The sequence below is a fragment of the Euleptes europaea genome, chromosome 1 (assembly GCF_029931775.1).
Source record: "Euleptes europaea isolate rEulEur1 chromosome 1, rEulEur1.hap1, whole genome shotgun sequence".
Classification (NCBI taxonomy): Eukaryota; Metazoa; Chordata; class Lepidosauria; order Squamata; family Sphaerodactylidae; genus Euleptes; species Euleptes europaea.
The window spans coordinates 63,957,856-63,981,701 of NC_079312.1; the positions used below are offsets into that span (position 1 = coordinate 63,957,856).

At 43.2% G+C, this 23,846-nt stretch overlaps 1 protein-coding gene across 1 annotated transcript in view; it reads left to right on the forward strand.

The window, feature by feature from the left end:
- Nucleotides 1–13,083: 13,083 nt before the first annotated feature.
- Nucleotides 13,084–23,846, forward strand: part of FAM120A (family with sequence similarity 120A) — a 68,067-nt gene continuing 57,304 nt past the window's right edge. Inside the window, exons 1-3 of the mRNA XM_056851619.1 lie at nt 13,084–13,601; nt 21,056–21,302; nt 21,857–21,939. Of these exons, the coding sequence (XP_056707597.1) occupies nt 13,128–13,601; nt 21,056–21,302; nt 21,857–21,939 (804 nt within the window). The 5' untranslated portion in view covers nt 13,084–13,127. The remainder of the gene's footprint in view (nt 13,602–21,055; nt 21,303–21,856; nt 21,940–23,846) is intronic.

The following is a 23,846-nucleotide window of genomic DNA, read 5'->3' on the forward strand; positions in this document are numbered from 1 at the left end:
TAACCACTATACCATGTTGGATCTCTACAGTGCTCTTAAGGCAGCCTGATTTCAAAATATGACTAACTGTGATATTAAAGATCTCTGCTTGGTTAAAAAAAAACACAGGTAGCAAATCCAAATACAACCTTTTGTTTTGCCAAACCCTAGTGGATGCAGTCCAATTCAGTCCAAGGTATTTGACTGTGCCCTTGTTGACCTGATACAAAAGCTTACTAATTATTTTGTTAATACTCCATTACACCATAGGTGCAAAATGATTCCGCATGAAAGCTCTAAAGTATGTTCTTATACCTATGAAACTTCTAAAATTAGGGTGGATTTTTTTGTTCCTTCTAATATGATTTTTCTTAGAGTGAATATTTCTTTAGCAAGGAATTGTTTAAACTCAATCTGAGGTTTCTGAAGATATTTGTGGACTATGCTGGAGAAATGAGACAGTATGCTGATATCATAATGATAAAGTGTGTGCAGCCACAATGCCAGCTTGCATCTGAAGCTAAAACTGGGCTACGTGGCTGAAAGTTATCAACCATGATATTGAAAGCAGCTACAAGAAAGGATGATAGCTCAGAGTCTGACATCCATCAATGACTGAATCACTATGCCATTATTCACTGGGAAACAAGCTTGCTCTATTCTCTAGGCCTATAAAGCAGGTTGTATTCATAAGGGAGTGAATATTATTATTATTATTTATAAAAAGTTGCTGGTATAAATTATTATTTCAAAGGAGTTCCCATTTTAAGACATTTATAATGTAAAATAAAGAGGACAGACATCAAAGTGTGGCAGAAGCAAGATGTGGTATAGTCATCAATGGACTAGAGCTGGAGAAGGCCGGGGTTAAATTCCCACCCTGGTAAGAAAGTCACTGTCAGTCTCAGGCGTCTGCCTCTAGCATCCCCCAAGCATACTCATCCAGACAGGTAGATCTGAAGCAGTAAAAATTTATTAGGAACTAAAAAGCAAATTAAAAGAACTAACTGCACGCAGGCAGGCAAGGTTAGCAACGGAGACCCAGTACAGGCTACCTGCTTAAAAACATTAGGACATGAGAATAAGATAAACATTGCTAGGCAACAGTGAGATAAGCATTTCCCATGAATGAAGACACAACACGCCACAGCTGTGATAACCGGCACTAATGAAGTATACACAGGAGCTTCCAAACCCTGGGAACCAAGGACTTGACTTGTGGCCAGAACTCGGCCTGAACTTATGTCAAGAGCCCGTCTGGATCTTGCGTTCAGTGAAGAACCTGACAGTCACTGGATGACCCATAATCATTAATTCCTGTTGGTGGAGAATTTTAATTATATCCTCATGATGATATGGTCATTGTTTATACTGCCAAATTCCAAAAAATAAAATATCATTATCTGAATGTCCTTGCTCCAGATAATGATTAGTGAGGGGTGCTTCGCGGACTTTAGCGCATACTCTTGCTCTATGCTCACTGGAGATCAGTTGTAATAGCAGGAGATCTCCAGCTAGTACCTGGAGGTTGGCAACCCTAATCTTTGACAGGGAGCAATCGTAAGTAAGTCTTCTCAGAAGTAAGCCCCATTTTATTCAGTGGGTCTTACTTTCAAGAAAATGTTCTTAGGATTGCAGCCATCACCTTTGTGTAACCTATATTGCAGAGTAGTTGTGAGGACAAAATGGAAGAAATGAGAGTCATGAACATTAAACTCCCTGAAGGAAGGGCGAGATTGAAAATGTAATTGGTAGATAACATCTGCAATAAAAAGTATTACATAAAATAACTGTGAGAAAATGTAGTTTTATACTAGAGTTGCCAGCCCCCTTATTACCGGTGGGGATGGGAGTAGGGTTGCCAGATACAGGTTGGGAAACTCCTGGAGATTTGGGGGTGGAGCCTGAGGAGGACAGGGACCTCAGGGGGGTATAATGCCATAGAGTCCACCCTCCAAAGCATCCATTTTCTCCAGGGGAACTCATCTCTACAGTCTGAAGATGAGCTGTAATTCCAGGGGATCCCTAGGTCCCACCTGGAGGCTGGCATCACTATACTATGCAGATGATGATTTAAAATAATATAGCCAGGAGACTAGAGCAGTTCGAATGACAAACTGTGGCAACACATAAGTATTCTAAAAAAAAAAATTCTTTGTATGATGGTGTGAATTGGCAAAGCTGAGAGAAGGTCATTGAGAGTAACAGTTTTTAAAGTGAAGGTCAAACAGCAAGAAATAAGAACCTTAAAAATGAACGTAATTATGGGAAAATAATGAAATATTGGTGAATAGTAATGGGGATATAGTTCAGGGAAGGTTTCATTATCTCAGGTTAATAAGCAAGGAGATTTTTTTTTTAGCAGCTGAACTCGTCATAAAACAGCAAGGTGTAGTGAGGCAAAGATGGACAGGTTAATAGTGATTAAAACAGGTGAAGAGTAGTACACTAACTGCACAATCCTAAGGAGGGGGTCATTCTGCCACAGCTGGGGATGGCTTTGCTGTGCCGCCTCCTGACCAGCTTGCTGCCTTTCCCGAGAAGATCCCATGAAACTCTCCATTGGGTTCCACGGGGCTATGCCTGCCTTTTTGCAAGTGTAACTTGGCGCCTGCAAAAAGGGGTGTTCCCGGGCTGAAAGGGCTGGCAAAAGTCAGCTCCGCCCCTGGGAATGCTTCCTTCGATGCTTGCACCGGGCTCGCACTGGGAAAATGCTGCCGGCGAGGCTGTTTGCACTGTCATGCTGCTCTCCAGAGCCAGCGTCAATGGCCCTGTGCCAGCACTAGTACCAGTTTCGCTGGCGCGAGTGGCACTAATGCTGGCGCTGGGGTCACACCGGCTCCTATCCCCTTTTGCCTCCCCCCCATTAGGATTGCAATGCCTGTGATAGTGAAACTAGAGAAGACATGAATAGATCTTAGAAAACTGTTGAGTAAAAATGACAGAGAGTGAATTGTCTCTTGACTCCCTGCAGGTACACTGACTTTATTTTTAAAATATTTAAAGAAAAAAAGCAAATATTAATTCCTCTCACCCGCAGGGGTCAACTTAAAATAAACCATTGGACATCATAAAATTGAAGGCAAAAAGTACAAGATATAGCTTGATTATATTGCCTCATTTATTATGTTGGTTTTATGTTTTGTATTTTCAGATATATAATTAAATCCATGCTTAGCAGCCAAATTATATACACGATTATCCAAAGTAAGGCCAAATGATGTACTATAGGGTTTACTATACAAGTTCAACCTCCTGGTATTTTTAAAAAGTTTTTTCAAAAGCAAATAACAAAGTAAGAATGTAATTCAACCATTACTACCCTTAAAGTAACTATGAGCTCAATCCAGGGGTGGGGGCAAAAGTGCTCAGGAAGCCAACCAGCTGCTACACTGGCATATCCCTGAGATATGTTGGCACACTGGCGGAGTGTGCCAGTGGGGGAGAGGGAGGACCCAGAGGCATAGCGGGAGTCAGTCGACTTCCTAAGCCTCCCAGCCTGGGAATGCTTTGTGGCAACTACGCAAAACTACGCCCTCAAAAACCATGGCATAGTCCGTAAGCAAGTATGGTCCATAGGCACCCACTGGCAAAAGCAATCCCCCCCACCAGCCACCATCACCCTTGTGACCCGAGGACCACAGGAGGCCAACAGTCATCCCAGCCCACACCCACTGGCCCTTGGTTGAACCCCTGTCCTCTCACTGTGGCCGATGCTGGCTCCCAGAAGCCAATACAATCTTGGTCCATGCATGGGCAACCCAGATGCCAAGTCATGTGGCACAGGGCTATGTTGGCCAGCTCCATGGCTGTGGGACTTAGCATCTTGTACCTTGGTGGAAGCTTGAACGCACAGGCTCACCATACAGGAGAAACACAATAGGGCACAGTTAGAGGGGGATCAGCTGCGGAGGGCCATCAGTCCCATGTGAACCTGATTCCTCCATGCACCCCAGACCTTTCTGCAGGCACACTGACCCAGAGCTACTATGGCAGCAGCACACCATCCTACAGAAGAATCCTGGGCCAACAGCCATGTCATGGATGGAGCAAGGAGCATGGAGTAAGATCAGTTCAAGGCCCCCACCAATGCCAGTCTCTCATCTACACCCTCATTTCTCCCCTACACCCCCTCCCAGTTAGGGGCTGTGGCTGCACCTGAGTGGCTACAGAAGACAGCCCTGGCATGGGTAGTGAATGACTGAATGAATGAATTATTATGGTAAAAAACCAGTAAAATAATAAATACATAATCAGAGATGTTACATTAAAAACCGTTACATATATTAAAACAAGCAAATATTATCCATTAAATTCATATAGAACTATGACAGACCCTAGCACCTGCAAAAACTCTGGCCACTTTATCCATGGTCCAAGGGCCATGGTCCAAGAGGAAAAGGGATCAGGATCAATTTATTATTACAGCGATTGCCAGCAAAAGAGAACAAACATACCTTAAATACACTATAAATAGAAAATAAGCAATTACTAAAAACCCAGATAAAATATTCTCTCCCTAATTTTTTTTTTAAAAAATTGCTAAACATTTTAATGACTTAGGTTTTAAAATTATTAACTATACCCTTTTAGAGCGAATTTTGATTGCTACGGAACAGAATTTAGCTACCTATAACAATCTATTAAGAGCTCCTTCCCACAAGCGTTATTTCAATTTCTCCACCTCTGAGCTAAAATCTGTTGTATTAATAAGTGGGAAAACCAATTTCTGGCGCATTTCATCATAAAAAACGCATCTGAATAAAACATGACCTACTTTCTCTATTTCTCCTGTCTTACAAGGGCATCCCCACTCCGATTTTGCTACCTTTTAAAATTTTCCATCTATAATTGCTGACGGTAGCTGCTGCATCCTGGGCTTGCCCCAAGATTCCATGGCCGGTGTTGTCTCTGGTGTTGTCTCTGGTGGGGCTGGGGATTTGGAGCCACTGCCTGGCCGGGTGCAGGGCCTGTGGTTTGCACAGCACCTCTCACCCCTTCATCCACATGGGCTGCTATTGAGAAAGAGCATCTGGAGACCAAGCACAAGTAGAGGGATGCTGTGTCCTGGGAACAGCAGTGGTTGTATGGCTGTGCAACCGTTCAGGGGAACACTAGTAGCTACCATCAGCAGCTGTCACTGGGGACATTGGCAGGTGTGCATTGAGGGTCTGCTTGCAGATAAGTCAGTGGTGCTCCATGGGCTCATGCAGGTTGCTGCCAACCCACCAGCGACAGTGGCTAGGGTCTCCAAGGGTGACCACCAAGGCCAGGCTTGGCAACATGCCTGTTCTGTTGAGAGGCACCCCTGCCAAACACCAGGACTTATGGCTGGCCCCATTTTCCTGGTATGGTGGTTTGTGGGCTGTGCCCAGTTGGGCCTAGAGGTGCAAGCGTGGTAAGGGTGATAGTGTTCAGTGTGGTGGAGCCCCCACCCCACTTGTCACTGCCTCTATTCTGCTTGGTGGAGGCCTGTACCTTTAAGGGGGTGGATATGGGCTTGCAGACATGGCCTAGAACTGGGTGGGCCCACTCCTCCCCTCATGTGTTTCAGGGACCAGCTTTCCATGACTGCTGCCCTGTAGTTGGTTAGTCTTTCCCACCTGTCATGGGTGGGATGACATAGTTGCTAGAAATGCCAGTATGGTCTCTGCAGGGCTGTTTGGGTGGTACCAAGCCTGTATGGTTTCCCATTAGGGAACAGACCAGCAGTGTTGCTGTTCCATTGGCAGCCAGATGCCTCCACCATGGTAGCCCTCAGGATTGTGCTATAATTTACCTTACCAAATCTCATATACAGGACAGTGGTGTTACTTTATCTTTGTCTTCTCTCACACCAGCTTCCTTCCCCAACCTATGCTTCAACACCTGAAAGAAGCCTTGATGGGGAAGGTCTTCAGGCAAGAATCAGTTAACAAGAGCACCTTCTTTCTTGTATTCCATTCCTGCTTTAGCACTATGAAACAAACAGGGGTTTGGGAGACTGAGTTCGCATGTTATTCTGCCAAAAGTTTCATCCATTTCAATGGGAAAGTGTGTATGTTTCATTCTCCTTTTGAAATCAATGGGCCTTTAAAGTGCTTAACCTTGTCAGGATTGTGCCCATATAAAATTAGCAATTTTAAAAGAACTTTTATAAGGCTAATCTTTATAAAAACTGAAGTGCAAGAATAACCTTCAACAATTCACCTTGTGAAAATCTGTAGAGTTAATGGCTCTTCACATGGGTAACTATCAATTTGAGAGATCCAAGTTAGAATCTATGGCCATAAGAGAACTTTCTTAACTAAAAAGGAAAGATCAAGCTAATGCAGATTACATCCCATTAAATACTGAAGTCTTTGAAAACGGGAACTGATAAATGCACCTTAGACCTAGATGAAAGATCTGTTACTAAAAACATCCAGGAGTAGCTCTACGTTTGCAGCTTTAAAATAATATTGTACACTACAGCAACCTGCCAATGTAGGATGTCAGTATAATATATCAGGGTGTGTTCACACTGACAGAGTACTACTGGTTTACTGCTGATGCTGTAAAGTGCTGCGTATGTTGGTGATACTGTATAAATAAAAACAGTATCATACTTTCACCATAAACTACTGCTATTTGGAGGATTCAAGTACAAACACACTGTAACTCCAAGCTTATATGCTTTTTAAGTTGGTTTCATTAGGACTTGCCTCCAGGTTTAAGTGTGTTTCGGATTGGATCTTTATTGCACAATTAATAGAAATAACTAGTTAAAATAAGAAAAAGTTAGTTATTCTCAGTCTACTATTAATTGATTTGCTCACAGCTCTAGTTCAACAACGATGTAGTGATATTATTATGCCAAAACCACAGAAGATGGAATGATATTAGACATGCAATTTGTTTGGATTTATTTCAATGGAAATGCTTTCTCCTATTAAGGAAACTAGACTGAAGAAACCTCATTTATCCATTTATGTATCAACTTTCTTAAAACCAAGACAGTTTATACAAATCACAAAATAGAAATACACTAATTAATTCTCAGCCCAAGGAAAAATTCATCTCAATAAGGAGTGGACCGTGTTTCCCCCAAAATAAGACATACCCATAAAATAAGCCGTAGCAGGATTTCTAAGCATTTGCTCAATATAAGCCATACCCCGAAAATAAGACATAGTGATAGGCGTGGGAGCGCGCCCTCCGAGCGGGCTTTCGGACTACAGTCCCTGTGGTGCTCCGGGTTGGCAGCCCGAGAGGGGTGGGGCCTCGGTGCCGTGGCTGCTGCAGATTGGCTGCTGCAGGGCCTTGCCGTTGCCTGCCATTGGCTCCTCCCTTGGGGAGGAGGAGGGGCATTTGGTGCGCTCACATGGGGGGCGGGGGCGAGGGGTCAATCATGTGGGGAAGGGGCCCTTCGGGCCACAGCCGCCAAGACACGGAGCCCCCTCCCCGGAGAACTCCGGTGGCGGCGCCAGAAGGCGAGAGCCGCATGGCTGGCGAAGGGGGACCTGGGGCGCTTTCTGGATTCGCTGAGCGCGGCCGTTCGGCTTCGGAGGCTTCTCTTGCCCCCTGCTGTGTTGGGGGAAAGAATAGCCACCAACACACACCGTGACAGTGTTTAAATTTCTTTGGGTGAAGCAGTGTTAAGTATTCTGGATTTATCAACAGCAGGGTTGTTATTTTTTTAAATCAAAATAGGTGCTTGTTTATAAATCTTAAAATAAATTTATTTTTGTTAAAATTGTGAAGGAATTGATAGTGATAGGCGTGGCTATGCAGCATACCGGATAGGGGAAAAGCTTAATAAAAATAAGACATCCCCTGAAAATAAGCCATAGTGTGTCTTCTTGAAGAAAAATAAATATAAGACAGTGTCTTATTTTCGGGGAAACACGGTAGCACTCACTTAAAAGCCAGTCTGAAATGTTTTGCATGCTCTAAATACATTGACAAGTGGCTTGGCTCTTCTAACCTCTTCCAGAATAAGAGTTCCACTGTGTTGGGTCCCCTACAGAGAAAGCTCTCCACTTCTCACATTTTGATCAAACTTGACATAAGGAATGAACTATCAGAAGAAATCCTTGTCAGTTGAAACCAAACAGGCTCATAAGGGGTGATGGGATCCTTCAAGTATGTGGATCTCAGACCATGTGCTTTAACAGTGGGGTAGCTGTGTTAGTCTATTGCAGCAAAAGAAAACAGAAGTCCAGTGTCACCTTTAAAAACTAAATTTATTCCAGCATGAACATTTGTGAGTCAGCACTCACTTCTTCAGATACAATGGAAAGAAAATTGTTTCCTGCATATTTATCCAGAAAAATCACAAAAGGGGAGGGAGGGAAGGAGTTGAACGCTGTAAAACCCTTTAGATTGAACTCAAAAGCCTATCAGTGCAGCTGGTTTAGAACTAATTGAACACCTACAGTGAAATGAACCTCTTTACCCAGAAAGGCTCCAACTCAAAAAGGTTTCTAGCTTTGGCTCTGAAATTACATACACCATAAAGTAAAATACAATACTATTAGGATTTTAGGAAGGAATTGCTCTTATGTTTAATTCCAAAAACACAGTAATGTCTCTTACATTTTGTAGGATTATTGCCAAAGAAGTAACAATCCTCGTGTAGAGATTGCTGTACCAATTATATTTGATCCCAGCTATCTTTGGCATTTCTGTTTATTGCTAAGTGAAAATAAAAGATTGGATTATGAACTTTTCTAATCAGGAACTATTTTCTCCTGAAGAAATTGTTCTTTTTTGTTTTTGACATGAAGTACCTCACCATTTCCTCTTTTCTTGCAGTCTCCTTCACTGTCACTCATTTCTCATCTGCTTCAATTAACATATGTATTTTAACCCCCTCCTCCTTTAATTTAAAGCTCAGTTGTGTTTTCTGTTACTGTTTCTAACCAGTTCTTTTTATCTTAATTTGCTAAACACAAGGTTCACAGCTTTCCTATGGAGTTGAACACATGAAGCTGCCTTATACTGATCAGACCCTTGGTCCATCAAAGTCAGTATTGTCTACTCAGACCGGCAGCGGCTCTCCAGGGTCTCAGGCAGAGGTCTTTCACATCACCTACTTACCTAGTCCCTTTGACTGGAGATGCTGGGGACTGAACCTGGGTCTTCCTGCATGCCAAACAGATTTTCTACCACTGAGCCGCAGCCTTTCCCAAAAACTAGCTGAGGATGGTTACGATTCATTGACCTCTGGCCCCAGCATGCTTCCACTTTAAATTTAAACTAAATCCGCTTTAAATTGAGCTTTAAATTAAAGGAGGAGGGGGTTAAAATGCATATGTTAATTGAAACAGTTGAGAAATGAGTGACAGTGAAGGAGACTGCAAGAAAAGAGAGGAAACTGCATGGCACTTCATGTCAAATACACAAAAAAACAATTTCTGTAGGAGAAAATAGGTATCATCTTCTCTTCTTTTATCCTAGATCCTTTACTATCTGGCCTCCATCCTATTTCACTAAAACATTTAAACAAACATTTGCAATAAATTTCTGATAAAGTGAGACTCATTACTCCTTTCTAGGATTAGTCAGAACTTTCTTGACTGGAGAGTGAAAATGGTGACATTTACTTCCATTACTTTTTCCCTTGGTCTCAAGTAAACTCTATCAATGAAGATGTACCACCTGCCAGAAATGTATGTATGTATCTGGTATGGTAAGAGCAGCAGCCCAAATAAGCCAGCATAGGCCTGGCTCGTCAGAGCTTGTGAGCTCTGCAGGGCTGGCCACAGTCAGTACTAGGAAGGGTGACCACCAAGGAAGACTGGGATGCAGAGGAAGGCAATGGCAAACCACTTCTGCTCATCTCTTGCCTAGGACATCCCTTAGATGAGGTTCGGCATGAGTCGGTTTCAACTCAATGGCACGTTCTTCTTCTTCATGGTAAGTGGCATGTGACTGGCATAATAACATTTCTTCCCAGAGAACAGACATGGCAGCCCAACGCTTGCTTTTCTGGTGATCTAATGCTATATTAAAAGGCACAATCCAGTAAAAGCTCTGTGCAGTCCAAGCTTATTCAGAGTTAAGACATCCTTTGAAACAGGCTTAAGTGTGCCTAAGGATCAGGTTAAGTGCATGCTTTATTTCTTATTGAAATACAGGACTATCATTGTGCTTTTTAGCTGAATCACGCTGTGATGATACAGGTATTTTTTTAAACTACATTTAATTGTTTTAATAATACTGCAATGTTTGGGCCTTGATAGATGAGTTTTAATATTAAAAAGGTGCTCACCGTCATTACATCTTAATAGGTTCTGGCTTGGTTTAAGGAACTCACCAATCACCGGTTCTTGTAGGTTATCCGGGCCCTGTCACAGAGTCAGGTTGTGGATGCACTCCATAACAAAACCCTAATTATTTTTGTGTCATGGATAAATTGGACTATGTTATGGGGCAATAATATTACACCCAGCTGTTAAGACCCAAACGGTGATTGGTGAAAAATATAGTCGAAGGCTTTCACTGTCAGAGTTCATTGGTTCTTGTAGGTTATCCGGGCTGTGTGACTGTGGTCTTGGTATTTTCTTTCCTGACGTTTCACCAGCAGCTGAGGCAGGCATCTTCAGAGGAGTAACACTGAAGGACAGTGTCTCTCAGTGTCAAGTGTGTAGGAAGAGTAATATATAGTCAGAAAGGGGTTGGGTTTGAGCTGAATCATTGTCCTGCAAAAAGTATCAAGGTAATGTGTTAATCATTGTCCTGTAGGTATCAAGATAATGTGCTAATGAGGGTGTGATATGTCTGGAGACTAACAAAGACTACAGTCCACAATAGCCATGCAGATTAGCTTTGGGTTTCACACATTAACAGATCACTTCAGGATACAATGGTTCCATATTTACCACACCTCATTAGCACATTATCTTGATACTTATAGGACAATGATTAGCATATTACCTTTGATACTTTTTGCAGGAGCTTTTTGCAGCTCAAACCCAACCCCTTTCTGACTATATATTACTCTTCCTACACACTTGACACTGAGAGACACTGTCCTTCAGTGTTACTCCCCTGAAGATGCCTGCCACAGCTGCTGGCGAAACGTCAGGAAAGAAAATACCAAGACCATAGTCACACAGCCTGGATAACCTACAAGAACCAATGAACTCTGACCGTGAAAGCCTTCGACAATATTTTTCACCAATCACCGTTTGGGTCTTAACAGTTGGTGTAATATTATTGCCCCATGACACAGTCCAATTTATCCATGACACAAAAATAATTAGGGTTTTGTTATGGAGTGCATCCACAACCTGACTGTGACAGGGACCTTGTGGGTCAGCAACGACAAAAACAAAACAAAACAAAAAAATGGAGGGGGGGGGGATGAGAAGAGCTTGATGTGCAAACCCTATAGAAATCAACTGGTATGTGGCCATCTAACTCTGTGTAGGATTGGCAAAGAGTAGCACAAAGTGTTCTGCTATCTCTATGGCGGTCCCCAACGACATAGATAAAGAGAATCTCAGTGCTTCTTGACCTTTAATTTTGGGCTAAAACGCTTTAGCCTCCTTTATTCCCTGAAAAGATTTTGAAGTGTAAGGATGTGTCACTGGCCACCAAGACTAGATTAATTCATGCCATCGTATTCCCTATTACTTTGTATGGGTGTGAAAGCTGGACAGTGAAGAAAGCTGATAGGAAGAAAATAGATTCCTTTGAAATGTGGCGTTGGAGGAGAGTGTTACGGATTCCATGGACTGCCAAAAAAAAACACAAATCAGTGGGCTACAGATCAAATCAAGCCTGAACGGACCCCAGAAGCTAAAATGACTAAACTGAGGCTATTGTATTTTGGTCGCATCATGAGATGAGTCACTGGAAAAGACAGTCATGCTAGGAAAAGTTGAGGGCAGCAGGAAAAGAGGAAGACCCAACAAGAGATGGTTGGACTCAATAAAGGAAGCCACAGCCTTCAATTTGCAAGATCAGGACATTTTGGAGGACTTTCATTCATAGGGTCGCCATGAGTCGGAAGCGACTTGACGGCACTTAACACACACATATTCTCTGTTTCAGCCAGGATCGAACGCGCAGGCGTTTCGCCGAACGTGGGTTCGACCCTGGCTGAAACAGGGAATAAAAGAGACCGCGCGTTTTATAAAGAACAGCACCACCAGTACCGGACCATCTGTAAGGTTTCCCGCTTTGACAAGAAGCGTCTTCGCAGGCAATCCCCCCAACGCCGTCGTTTCCTTTCCCACTCCCTCTATTTAAAGCCGCCTCCCCCTCTGAGTTTTCCTTCCCCGGGGCCCTCCCCATCCCACCTATACTCTTCCAGCGAGTTCCCCGCTTCCCCGGGCCCCCCTCCCCTCCCCTCACGCAGCCTCTCCTAGCAACCCCCCCCCCGCCCCTCTCCACCCGTTCATTTCCGCTTGCGAGGCATTCCCGGGTCCAATCCCCCTCGCCGCCTCTTTCCCGCCCGCCCCGCGGTGCGCATGCGTGGGTTATGCAACAGGGCCAGGCCGCGCAGAGGGGCCCCCTCCCCCCGCGCCTCAGCTGCAGGGCCGCGTAGCCAGGGGCCGGCGGTGGGGCGGTGGGCCGGCCTGGCCAGCCCAGACCTCCCGGGGGGGGGTGCCCCCTCGCAGGGGAACGGCGAGGCGGGGGGCGGAGGGAGGGCGCTGTGGGGCCGGCCTGGCGGGCGTGAGCAGCGGCGGCGGCGGAGGCATCCCGGGCCAAGTCCCGCCTGTTCCGCGGCGGCCAGTGGGCTGGTTTCCTGCGCGCTGTGCCGCTCCCGCCCGCCCTTCCCCTTCTCCTCCCTCCCCTCCCGCTCTCTCTCTCTCTCTCTTCCCTCCCTTCCTCCCTCCCTCCTTTCCTTCCCCCGGCAGTAGGAGCCGCAGCGGCAGCCGCCACAGCAGAAGCCCGGATCCCCGCGAGCCATGGCCCTGTGAGAGCAGCACATGGCGGCCGCAGGAGCCATGAGCCCCCCACTCATCCACACCACCCCCCCGTGAAGAGCCACCGTGCAACTGCAGCCGCCCACCCCCCACCTTAGTTGAGGCTCCATCCACGTCCCACGACTCGCAACTACCACCACTACCACTACTACTACAGCTGCTGCTACCGCCTGGCCCGGACGGCAGGGCCCCCTTCCGCCCCCGACCTCCGCGGCCCGTTCGGTGCCCCCCACCCACCCACCCACCGCCATGGGAGTGCAGGGCTTCCAGGACTACATCGAGAAGCACTGCCCCAGCGCCGTGGTGCCGGTGGAGCTGCAGAAGCTGGCGCGGGGCAGCCTGGTGGGGGGCGGCCGGCAGAGGCCCCCCCAGACCCCGCTGCGCCTCCTCATCGACGCCGACAACTGCCTGCACCGGCTCTACGGCGGCTTCTACACGGACTGGGTGAGCGGCGGGCAGTGGAACCACATGCTGGGCTACCTGGCGGCGCTGGCCAAGGCCTGCTTCAACGGCAACATCGAGCTCTTCGTCTTCTTCGGCGGCGCCCTGGAGAAGGCCCGGCTCCACGAGTGGGTGAAGCGGCAGGGCAACGAGCGCCAGACGGCCCAGCAGATCGTCAGCCACGTCCAGAACAAGGGCACCCCGCCGCCCAAGGTCTGGTTCCTGCCGCCCGTCTGCATGGCGCACTGCATCCGCCTGGCCCTCATCCGCTTCCACATCAAGGTAATTGGGGGGGATGGGAGGGGGGGGGCTGCTCCGGCGCGAGGCGCCGTGCCCAACTCCACGTCCTCCCTCTCTAGGCCCCCCGGTTCATTGCACCGGCACCACCCCACAGCGCCGGCGCTCCCTTTCCCAGGCCACTTTGCAATGCCTGTATTTCCTCCCTGCACTTTTTGTTGTTGTTTCCTCGCTCGCCATGGGCGCCCTTCCCTTTGCCATCCCTCGTTTCATTTACAGGGCGGGTGTCTCCCCCCCCATCTGTTTTCTTTGGGGGGCCCTTTGGCAGCTGCCCTGATCCCAGCGGCCAACTCCCTGGGCGGCACGTCTCCCTCGCTGGCTGGCTGGCTGCCTTGCCCGCGGAGCCCCTGCCCTGTTCCCTTGGTTCCTCGCAGTTGCACTGCTTTGGGGGGAAAGGAGGGGCCGCGCTCTTAAGATGGCAGCGGGGTTGCCCTCTCGGTTACGGCTCGGAGTTCAGAGCGAGGGAGGGAAGTTCTTGCCTCCCCATATCCGCAAAATGTCGTCAAAAGCTGGCGGTGTCGGCGGCTTGGGCGGGGAGAGGAGATGCTCCGAGCTCCCTGGGAACGAGCGTGCTCACTGTCGGCCAGCAGTACTTGTGCAGATGCAGCCAAAAACTTTATGTGGCTGCTGCTCCTGCCGCCCCTTTGGCCTTTTCTCTCTCCCCCCCCCCCCCATGGGCCGGATCAGAAATAAGTATTCTCTGCCACCTCATTTAGTTGATATGAAGCTGCAGGGTGCCCTTTGCCGGAAAAGGGGAGGGCTTAGTAAGCACCCTGATGTCCTCAATCTCTACAGGGATTTTGCTATTTATACATACCTGTCAAGCTTTGAAAACCAGACGAGGGTGATTTAGAACATCCGAAGGCTCCCATCCACATTTAGCCATGTTCTGATGGCTTGTAAAGACTATTTGATTCTGCGTCCGTTTTATTTCCTGTTCAACTACACTCTTGAGTCTGCATTTCCTCTTCAAGATTTGCATTTAGACTCTTCTCTCCCCCCCCCCCCCGGCAATTCCTTTCTTTTTCTACATCTCAGGTTATGTCTTCTTCTTTTCCCTTGCTTATAAGTTTGTAAGGTAGGAAGGGAGTTAGGCCGAGAGTTAGAGTATGAATAGATAGCAAAATGAATTTGCTCTAGATCACCCTGATTTGAAGTTTGGGTAGTTGGTTCATTTCCACTGAGCTGTGTCTTGACTCCATGTTGTTCCTGGCCATTGTTCTGTTTACTCTGATTTATAAAATGTCCTTTTCAAGAGAGCAGCCAGTCTTCTCGAAGTGGATATCTCCAGAGGTGGCTCCTTATTTTTTTTAGTGCAGTCACTTCTGCATTTGTCTAAACAGTTACTACTGAAGGGCATTAAGGTACAGGTTTGCCAAGAAAATGAAAGTAAGCAACAAGTTATTGAACAAATGATTTACATTAAAAGGGGATTTGTGGATTAAACTAGCATTAAAGCATGAAGTTGAGAACAAATTGAGTATTTGATTAAAATGTGTAATTTTAACTGTTTTATTGTACAATAAAAAACTTCTTAGCTATCTATTATGCGAATTTATAATTTACTGTACTGAAAACAGCGCAGTTTAAAATAGAAATCCTCTTAAACTATGTTGAACCGTGATTGTCTGTTCATTGTTTGACATTAATGCCCTATTGAGAACTGTTTTTGTAACTTTTATTTAACACTTCTTATGGTAAAGTTTAAAGCGATTTTCCATTATGCTTTATCAAGAAAAAAATGAGTTGTTGAAGGGTGGGATATTCTGCTTAAGCTCTTGCGAAGGAGGAAAACCTACAGAAGATTTCACACTTAATAAGTAGCAGGCTTTGGCAATTCTTTTTCATAGCATAATTAATATTATGTGACCTTTAGTGAAGAGCACAGATCAGCAAACAGAGTTTAATATTAGAATTTTGTGCTATCCTTTTGTCAGACTAAACCACAGCCTTAACCAGTTCAGGACAAAGAATGCTTTTAGAAAGGAGAGAGTTGTCCTTGTTTTTGTTTTTTTTAATAAAGACAACTTTCTTAAACATTTTTAAAGAAGGATATTGAGAGTAAAGTTTATAAGTTCAGTGAAACTGCAAAACAACAGCTGGAGGTGTGGATCATTAACTTATTAGATGGCTTTCTGCTTCGAACTTCCGTTCAAGGCCGAGAAATCCAGCTTTTTTGAGTGGCAGTGATACTTCAGACTAAGATGATAGTGGAAGTCCCACCCCTTGTTTCAGTTGTAACTGGCAAGAGATTTCATAAGCCTATGAGTTGACTGATCTGGTGTAATGATTGGCTTATAGAAGTGACAGACGTGAAATGTAGCACTACACTGAACAAGTTAGATTGTTCTGTTCTTGTATGCTTGTTAAATTCTTCTGTATGGGAGAGCTGTTAAGCGCAACCGCACTTTGCTCTGTAACTTAATCAGATGTGACATGCATTTCTAATAAAGGACTTACAATTGAAGGTGGAAACTAGTTCTTACATTTAGCGTTGACGCTAAATGTTTCGTGTCTCATGATGAACAGCATAAATTTGAGGATTTTTTTTTTTACTAATTTAACTGTTGTTGCTGATTGGAAATCTTATTGGAACAATTTTTTCAAACTACTATGCTTCACATAATGGCATGTTCTTTTGTGAAAATAGAATTAAGGTGCTGTATATTCCTCCTTATGTAATCCATAAAAAACGTAATTCTTGTTACATTTGTTCAGTGTTTTTGATCTCCTGGTTCTGTCTTTATGACATACTAAAAAGGATTTTAAAACAATGTTCTGTATTAAGGCCCATCTTTTTGTTGTGTGTGTAAAGTGCCGTCAAGTCGCAGCCGACTTATGGCGACCCCTCTTGGGGTTTTCATGGCAAGAGACTAACAGAGGTGGTTTGCCAGTGCCTTCCTGTGCACAGCAACCCTGGCGTTCCTTGGTGGTCTCCCATCCAAGTACTAACCAGGGCTGACCCTGCTTAGCTTCTGAGATCTGACGAGATCAGGCTAGCCTCGGCCATCCAGGTCAGGGCCATCTTTTTGTTACCTATAATAAAATTTTGCCTGTCTTTTCAGATTTTTAAAATCTTGCTTGGCTCTTTGCATGCTGCATGGCCTTTTAAAGCTGCTGTGTGATGTAGTTTTTTAGTATTACTAGAATGCTGAATGCCATGTGGTCTTAAGAGTGCATAGAGTTCAAAAGTGTTAGTAAAGGCTGCCTGCTTGATTTGAATTTTGTAATTCTCACTCAGAGTATCATATGAAAGCATTCCTAACGCTACTAAACTTCTCACACTTTTATCCTGCCTTTCCTGCAAGGATTTTAGAGTAGCATATGTGGTTCTCACAATCCCTTTTATCCTCATGATAGCCTTGGTAGGAGGTAAGTTAGGCTGAGCGGTTCAGCTGGTCCAAAGTTGTTCAGTGAATTTCATAGTGAGCAGGGAGTTGAACCTGTGGCTCCGTAATCCCACTCCAACATGCTAGTCCTAACTCCACCCTGGCTTTCTAATATGTTTAAAAAAGAAAATCTATCTTGAATATGTACAGTATGTTGTGTCCTTTATTGTATATTAAAGATTGACTCTCTCCTGTGGTCTTCCATATCTTAGCAAATCTTGAATACATAAAATAGACTATAAGAGTTCTATAGATTTATTTCTATCATAATGGCAACTAAAGCAAGAATTCATGCCTAACTTTTTTTGCAGCATTGGGTTAAATGAAGTAAGAGCCTGAACTCCCCTTAGAAGCTAAAGTGACTAAATGGAGGCTATTGTGCTTTGGTCACATTATGAGAAGACAAGAGTAACTGAAAAAGACAACAGTGCTAGGAAAAGTTAAAGGCAGCAGGAAAAGAGGGAGACCCAACATGTGATGGATTGACTCTATAAAGAAAGCCAGGGCCCTCAATTTGCAAGACCTGAGCAAGGCAGTTAATGATAGGACATTTTGGAGGACATTAATTCATAGGGTCACCATGAGTTGGAAGCAACTTGACTGCACATAACACAGAGAACACACATCTTTTGAAATATTATTTAGGGAGCGGCTGTAGCTCAGTGGTACAGCATCTGCTTGGCATGCAGAAGGGCCCAGGTTCAATCCCCGGCATCTCCAGTTAAAGGGACTAGGCAAGTAAGTGATGTGAAAGACCTCTGCCTGAGACCCTGGAGAGCCTGCTGATCTGAGTAGACAATACTGACTTTGATGGACCAAGGGTCTGATTCAGTATAAGGCAGCTTCATGTGTTCAGGTCGATACTTCTCCCAGTAAATTGCATGTCAGTGGAAAAAGCTGTACAGTGTGAGTGAGAGAGGAGTGTGTCAAACAATATTAAGAATTCAAATGCTATTTGAATTAAATATTAAGTTCCTGAGGTGGCATAGTATAAAAATTACATAATCCCATTTTAAGGCTTTAACATAGGTTAAATGTGTTGTGACACATTCCCTTTTAAGGCTTTAAGTGTATTTGTCAATGTTTGTTGTTCAGTTTTAGTTACATATATAAATTGTCCTTATAAACAGATTATTTTTTTTGTGAGTTCAAGTAGAACACTGGTAGAAATTCTAACATATCTCTGTCTATTCTAAATATTAAACTGAGATTTAATAATGCAGCCAATTCAGACTGCCTGTGTTTGTAAGTCTTCAGAATCTGTAGTACTCATGTATGTTTAGCAAAAGTCACTAATAGAGTTGATTTTTCCATGTTCTTTCATTTACCTCAATAATTGCTTTCTTTGTTAAGGTCTGAGTTCGTTCATCTTTTTCTTTGCTGTTTTTGCATTTCCAAGTCACCACTTATATGGAAGTCAGATGTGGCTAGTCAAGTAGAGTGCACAAAACCTTGATACGCCTTATCTGGCCACCTGGATCCACCCCACAGTAACATCGAGACAAGACTAATGCAATGCTCCTTACAGTGGTCTCCCTTCAGAATCAACTTGGAAACACCAGTTGGTGCAGAATGCCACAGCTCAGCCATTATTAAGAACTAGACAGAGCATGTCACTCGTCACATTCTGCAGTCACTCATTGGCTCAATTAAAAGGGTTGGCTGTCATACAAAGCTCTTCGTGGCTTTGGTCCCTCATATCTGTGGTACTGCCTCTAACACTTTTGCTCATCTGTGTTTGTAAGTCTTCAGCAAGTACCAACCTGTGAATGGGCAGGATTGACAATTACCCATGCATTCTCTATTGTGCTCCCACTTTATGGAGCGGCCTAATTGAGGACCACACTCTGGGCCTACCACTCCAGGCTTTGTGCAAACAGTACAATTCAAGAGGGTCTTCCTACACTGATAATAAGGCTTTACTGTAACAAAATGGTTAAAAAAGATGCTGGGTGGATTTGCTTTAAATCACTAGTCAGTAAGACTAGATTTAAATCATGGGTTTTTTTTTACATAAAGACTCATTCTTGCTGGTTTAATCTTAATATTTACAACCAGATGAAGGTTTCATTTTTAGAATAATAACTTTTCAGATTAGGTTTACAGTTATATCAAACAATTATTAATTTGGTTATACTATTAGAAATACATTGATAGTTCGCCTTGCAGTAATTTCATAATTATGTATTTCCTTTTTTCATTCGGGCCACCAGGCCTTGCATTTCTTTGTTGCAGTGTTTGAATTTTGCACGCATGCCTGCCTTACCCATAGGTAGAGGGACTTCATTAAAATATGCTCCAAATGAGCCTCTTTTGTGGCCTGCTGCCATTATAGATTTTCTCTTCAGGCTATATACAGAAAAATCCCAAGACTTGCGAAGATTTGTGCTCATAAGGTTTCACTTTCATTTTTACTGCTTGCCCCTCCCTCCTCACTCTTAGCTCCTTGTGCAGATGTGTTCCACTCTAAGCAATCTTCCATTCATTGGACTTTTTGAAATTTAGCACTTAAGAATTCTGTGTACATAGATTTGCAAAGAAACAATGGGATTAAGGTCTTTTTCTCAACTCTGTTTATTTTATACGATTTTTGCTGTGAATAAGAGGTAAGTTGGTTCCATTGGTTCATGGAGCTAGGTTTACTGTTCTTTGAATTCAGACTCTCATATATAAATAAGAGCAGTTGATTTAGTAGTCTCTTACTTTCAGATAATATGTTGAGCATAACACTTACTGAGTTACCCTCTTAATTTGTTTCCAGATGTTCAATTCATGTGTTAACTTGTTGGAATTTGTGTTCTTGTGTATTTTGTGATGTAAAAACACATTTATCTAGATTCTTTAATGCTTCATTTGTGTGCCTGATGAATGCTGATGTAAAACTAATAGTTCAATTTTACAATGATAAATTAGGCTTGAATATCTGAGATATGACAGATCTTGATGGGAGGCCATGTTAGTCTGTTTGTAGCAGTAGAAAAGAGCAAGAGTCCAGTAGCACCTTAAAGACTAACTTCTTCAGATACCTGTGACTCACAAAAAGCTCATACCCTGCCAGAATGTTTGTTAATCTTTAAGGTGCTACTGGACTCTTGCTTTTTTCTACTGAGAATGACAATTCTTGTGGAATTTTGTATGAGTATTTGTTGTTGTGACACAATTGGAACCTGTTTTCCTGACATGATGCGTGCTCCTGATGAGCTGCAGCTCATTTTTCGTTGTAGCATGGAGACTTTGGAATTTCTTTATAAGATTATCTGCCAGTGCAGTTTTATGTAGTTTCAGATGAGAGGTGAAGGACCTTCCTGTTCAGGCTGGTATTTTCGATTGTGATACTACTTTTTCTTCAGTTGCGTTTTACATTTATGTGTGCTCTATCTTAAGAATAAAAGACACAACAACTTTGAGATTGTGTTTGGACAGTGAGCACTCAGTAACTTTTAAATATATGCAGTACCGATCACCAGTTACGTTTCAACGAGTTACATTGCAATAAGTGATCCTTTCTACCTAGTTACATTGTGCACTTATCCAAGGAAACACCAAAGTGAGAGTTGATAACCTATCATATTCAAGAGAAGGAGCAGAATCCTAGATGTGTCTTTGATGTAGACTTCGTTAGAAGGGCACTGGCTGTTTATCCTGATATTAGAGATGTTGGGTGATACTACTGCCCCTACTGCCCATGGTAACATTGGAAGTGGACATCAGACTTGTGTACTTTCCCCCTTTCCTTGCATAAGAGGTATTGTCAGAACTGTGCTAATTGTGTATTTGAATGCAGGATCAACAGTTATCATGGAAATAGCATTCACAGTGACAGGAAGAAAAGGATAAACTGAACAGTATTGATGCTTAGTTGTGGGTTGTTCTGATGTCATATTGTTGTATGCCCTTATGCCATAGTGATGCACTCCAGGTTGGACTCTGAACGTTCTCATAGATTAAAACGTATTTGGCATGACCCGTTTACATTTCTTAATATGTTGATAGGACAGGATGCAACTTGCATTTAACATGTCTTTCTCTGCACCACTCCTTTTTGCGTAGGTTGCACAGAGCATTGAAGACCACCACCAAGAAGTAATTGCTTTTTGCCGAGAAAAGGGTTTCCATGGCTTGGTTGCATATGATTCAGATTACGCATTGTGCAACATCCCTTACTATTTCAGTGCCCATGCCCTAAAACTGAGCCGTAATGGAAAAAGCCTCACGACAAGCCAATACCTGATGCATGAAGTTGCCAAGCAACTGGACCTGAATCCAAATCGGTTTCCTATTTTTGCTGCTCTTTTAGGTAGGTGGAATGATATCTGGAAGTTCGCATTTAAACAGATCTTTATAATGTGTAACTGAAAGGTCCAGAGCAAACCTTGTCAGTACACTTTATGAAATGTTCAGCCTTTGTTTTTCCTGCCTTTGCTGGGGTGTGGGGATTTGCAGTATGTATACCGTAAAATCCGTGTTTGAGTTATGAATAGAAATCCTGGTACCCTGATCCAAAACACCTTTATTTAACCTCATTTTACTTTAAGAGGGACCACAAGTAATTTTGTAGTCCTAAACATTGCTTGGATGCATGCCCCTTTGGTATTTATGAAATTTGCTTTTGAATAAACATGTTTATAAATTAGAATTTATACTGGAAAAAATATGGAGATTGGTTACTTTATAAATGCTTATTACCATATTCAGTTACTATAATTGCATTACCTGGGACATTTGAATTTAAGATTAAAAGTGCAAACACTGGTTGTGCATTAAAAAAGTGCCTGATACTTCCATTTTGTAGGATTGCTTGCATAAAGTATTTATTTTAGGGCTTTAAAAAGTATGTATTTTATGTTCTAGGTAATCACATTTTACCAGATGAAGATTTGGCTTCCTTTCATTGGAGTTTACTTGGTCCAGAACATCCCCTAGCCTCTCTTAAGGTACAACTGCTAGCTATTAAATAAACCTCTATAGAAATAAGATATATGGGGTAGCTTTTCATAATGTCAGGTGTTTCCTAAGAAATTAAAGATTGAGCTGCAATCTGTAATCCACTTTGAAGTCATACCAAAGACTTCAAGACTGAAACAAATGTGTTTATGGGTTGCAGTTTAGATCTTTAAGCTGTTTCACACATATGCTAATAGTTTTATAGTGTACACCTTGTTTTTCTGGTTTTGGTTCTCATTTTATCATACTAGCATCAGCGATATGATTGCAGGTCTGACAATATTGGCTTTTCTTTTGCTGATAGCGAACTCTAAGAGACTAGAATTTGTCTTTATTTTAGCTATCTGCTAGTTGATGCAGAGGTGGTAGAGTAGTGAAACCTTTAAATCAGGGGTATCAAACATTAGGCCCGCGGGCTGAATCCGGCCCCTTGAGAACTCTTATCCAGCCAGCTGAGGCAGCACACACACACCCAGTCTCAAGCTGGGCTGGCAAAGAATAGCCTACCCAACCAAGTAACATTTATGTCATATCCGGCCCTTGTAACAATTGAGTTCGACACCCCTGTTTTAAAGTTTAACAAGAGCGATTTTGGGTATGAATCTGAGAGCTGCACCTGCCTTTTAATAGATTTGCGTGTAGCCTAAAACAGATATCTGAGTTATTTCACATGTGCATCTGAAAGAACAGTAGCAAAATTAGTCTTTCTAAGTCTCTGGGAAGATCTGCTGGTTTGATGGACTTGACTGGGCATGTATACCTGGAAACTATTTCTGCAGCATAAAGGTCCTTTTAGGATTATTTTTGTGTTAAAAAAATAAGTTTTAGGTAACAAGCTGTATCACATGAAAGGCCCATAATAATTTTCTAGGAGATAGCATACTTGGATGATCATTTATATAGGTTAGGAATTTTCTGGTATTCTTGCATTCCTTTATTTTCTTATTCAGTCACATATATAACACTTGCAGAACAAAGTCCTGATCATGGTAAAATGTGTGTTAGGCACTTTGATCAAAGGACATAACTTAAATCCATTTGGTTTTGTTTGTCATACAATACTTCTTGGGTGTGTATAATTGCATGCTAGCAAAGTATGTTAAACTTTGTCCTCTTTAGGTAGGGAGTATGGGAGAAAAAATCATCTGCACTGCCCTAAACATGTTTACTAAGAAATAAGTTCTACCGACTTCCATGAATTTTTTTAACTGCATAAATAGGCATAGGCTTCCAGCCTAGTATTTAGTATTATAGGTTCTGGAGGGATTGTTATCTCTTCCTTTTTGGAATAACCATTTATATTTTGGGGCCTTTTCAGTTTTACTTGTAACAAGCACTCTTGTGTAGACATGTTAGACAGAAAATTCTCCCAGGGAAAAATATCCAGAGCTTTATTTTTCTGTAGATGTTTTTTCCACTTCCAGATTCATTGTTTCATAAACTTAATAACAATGAATGGATGCAGTTGCTAATACTATATTAGGCCGGTTTAGCAGTTTCAGAGTTGTAATTAATATTGGTCAGATGTAAAATTCTGGGAAAGAGTACATGGAAGTTCATTTGTAAACGGGGGTGGGGGGAGGGTGAAATGACGCAAAGACCTGGCCATGATAGGCTGTGGACGTTGCTGTCTACTATTGTATTTCAACGGAGTTTAACTTTTTGCAGCAGTCACAGGAGCACCTCAGAGTCAAAGCTAAATTGTTTTATTTGTATGTCTCTCACATGGTGGAACAGAGACAGTGACTCTGAGGTGCTCCTGTGACTGCTGCAAATAGGAGTTAAACTCCGTTGAAATACATTAGTAGACAGCCATGTCCACAGCCTATCATGGCCAGGTCTTTGAGATTGCTAAAATTGTGGTGCCGTGTTTAAGGCACTGATGGTTGTGGACCTT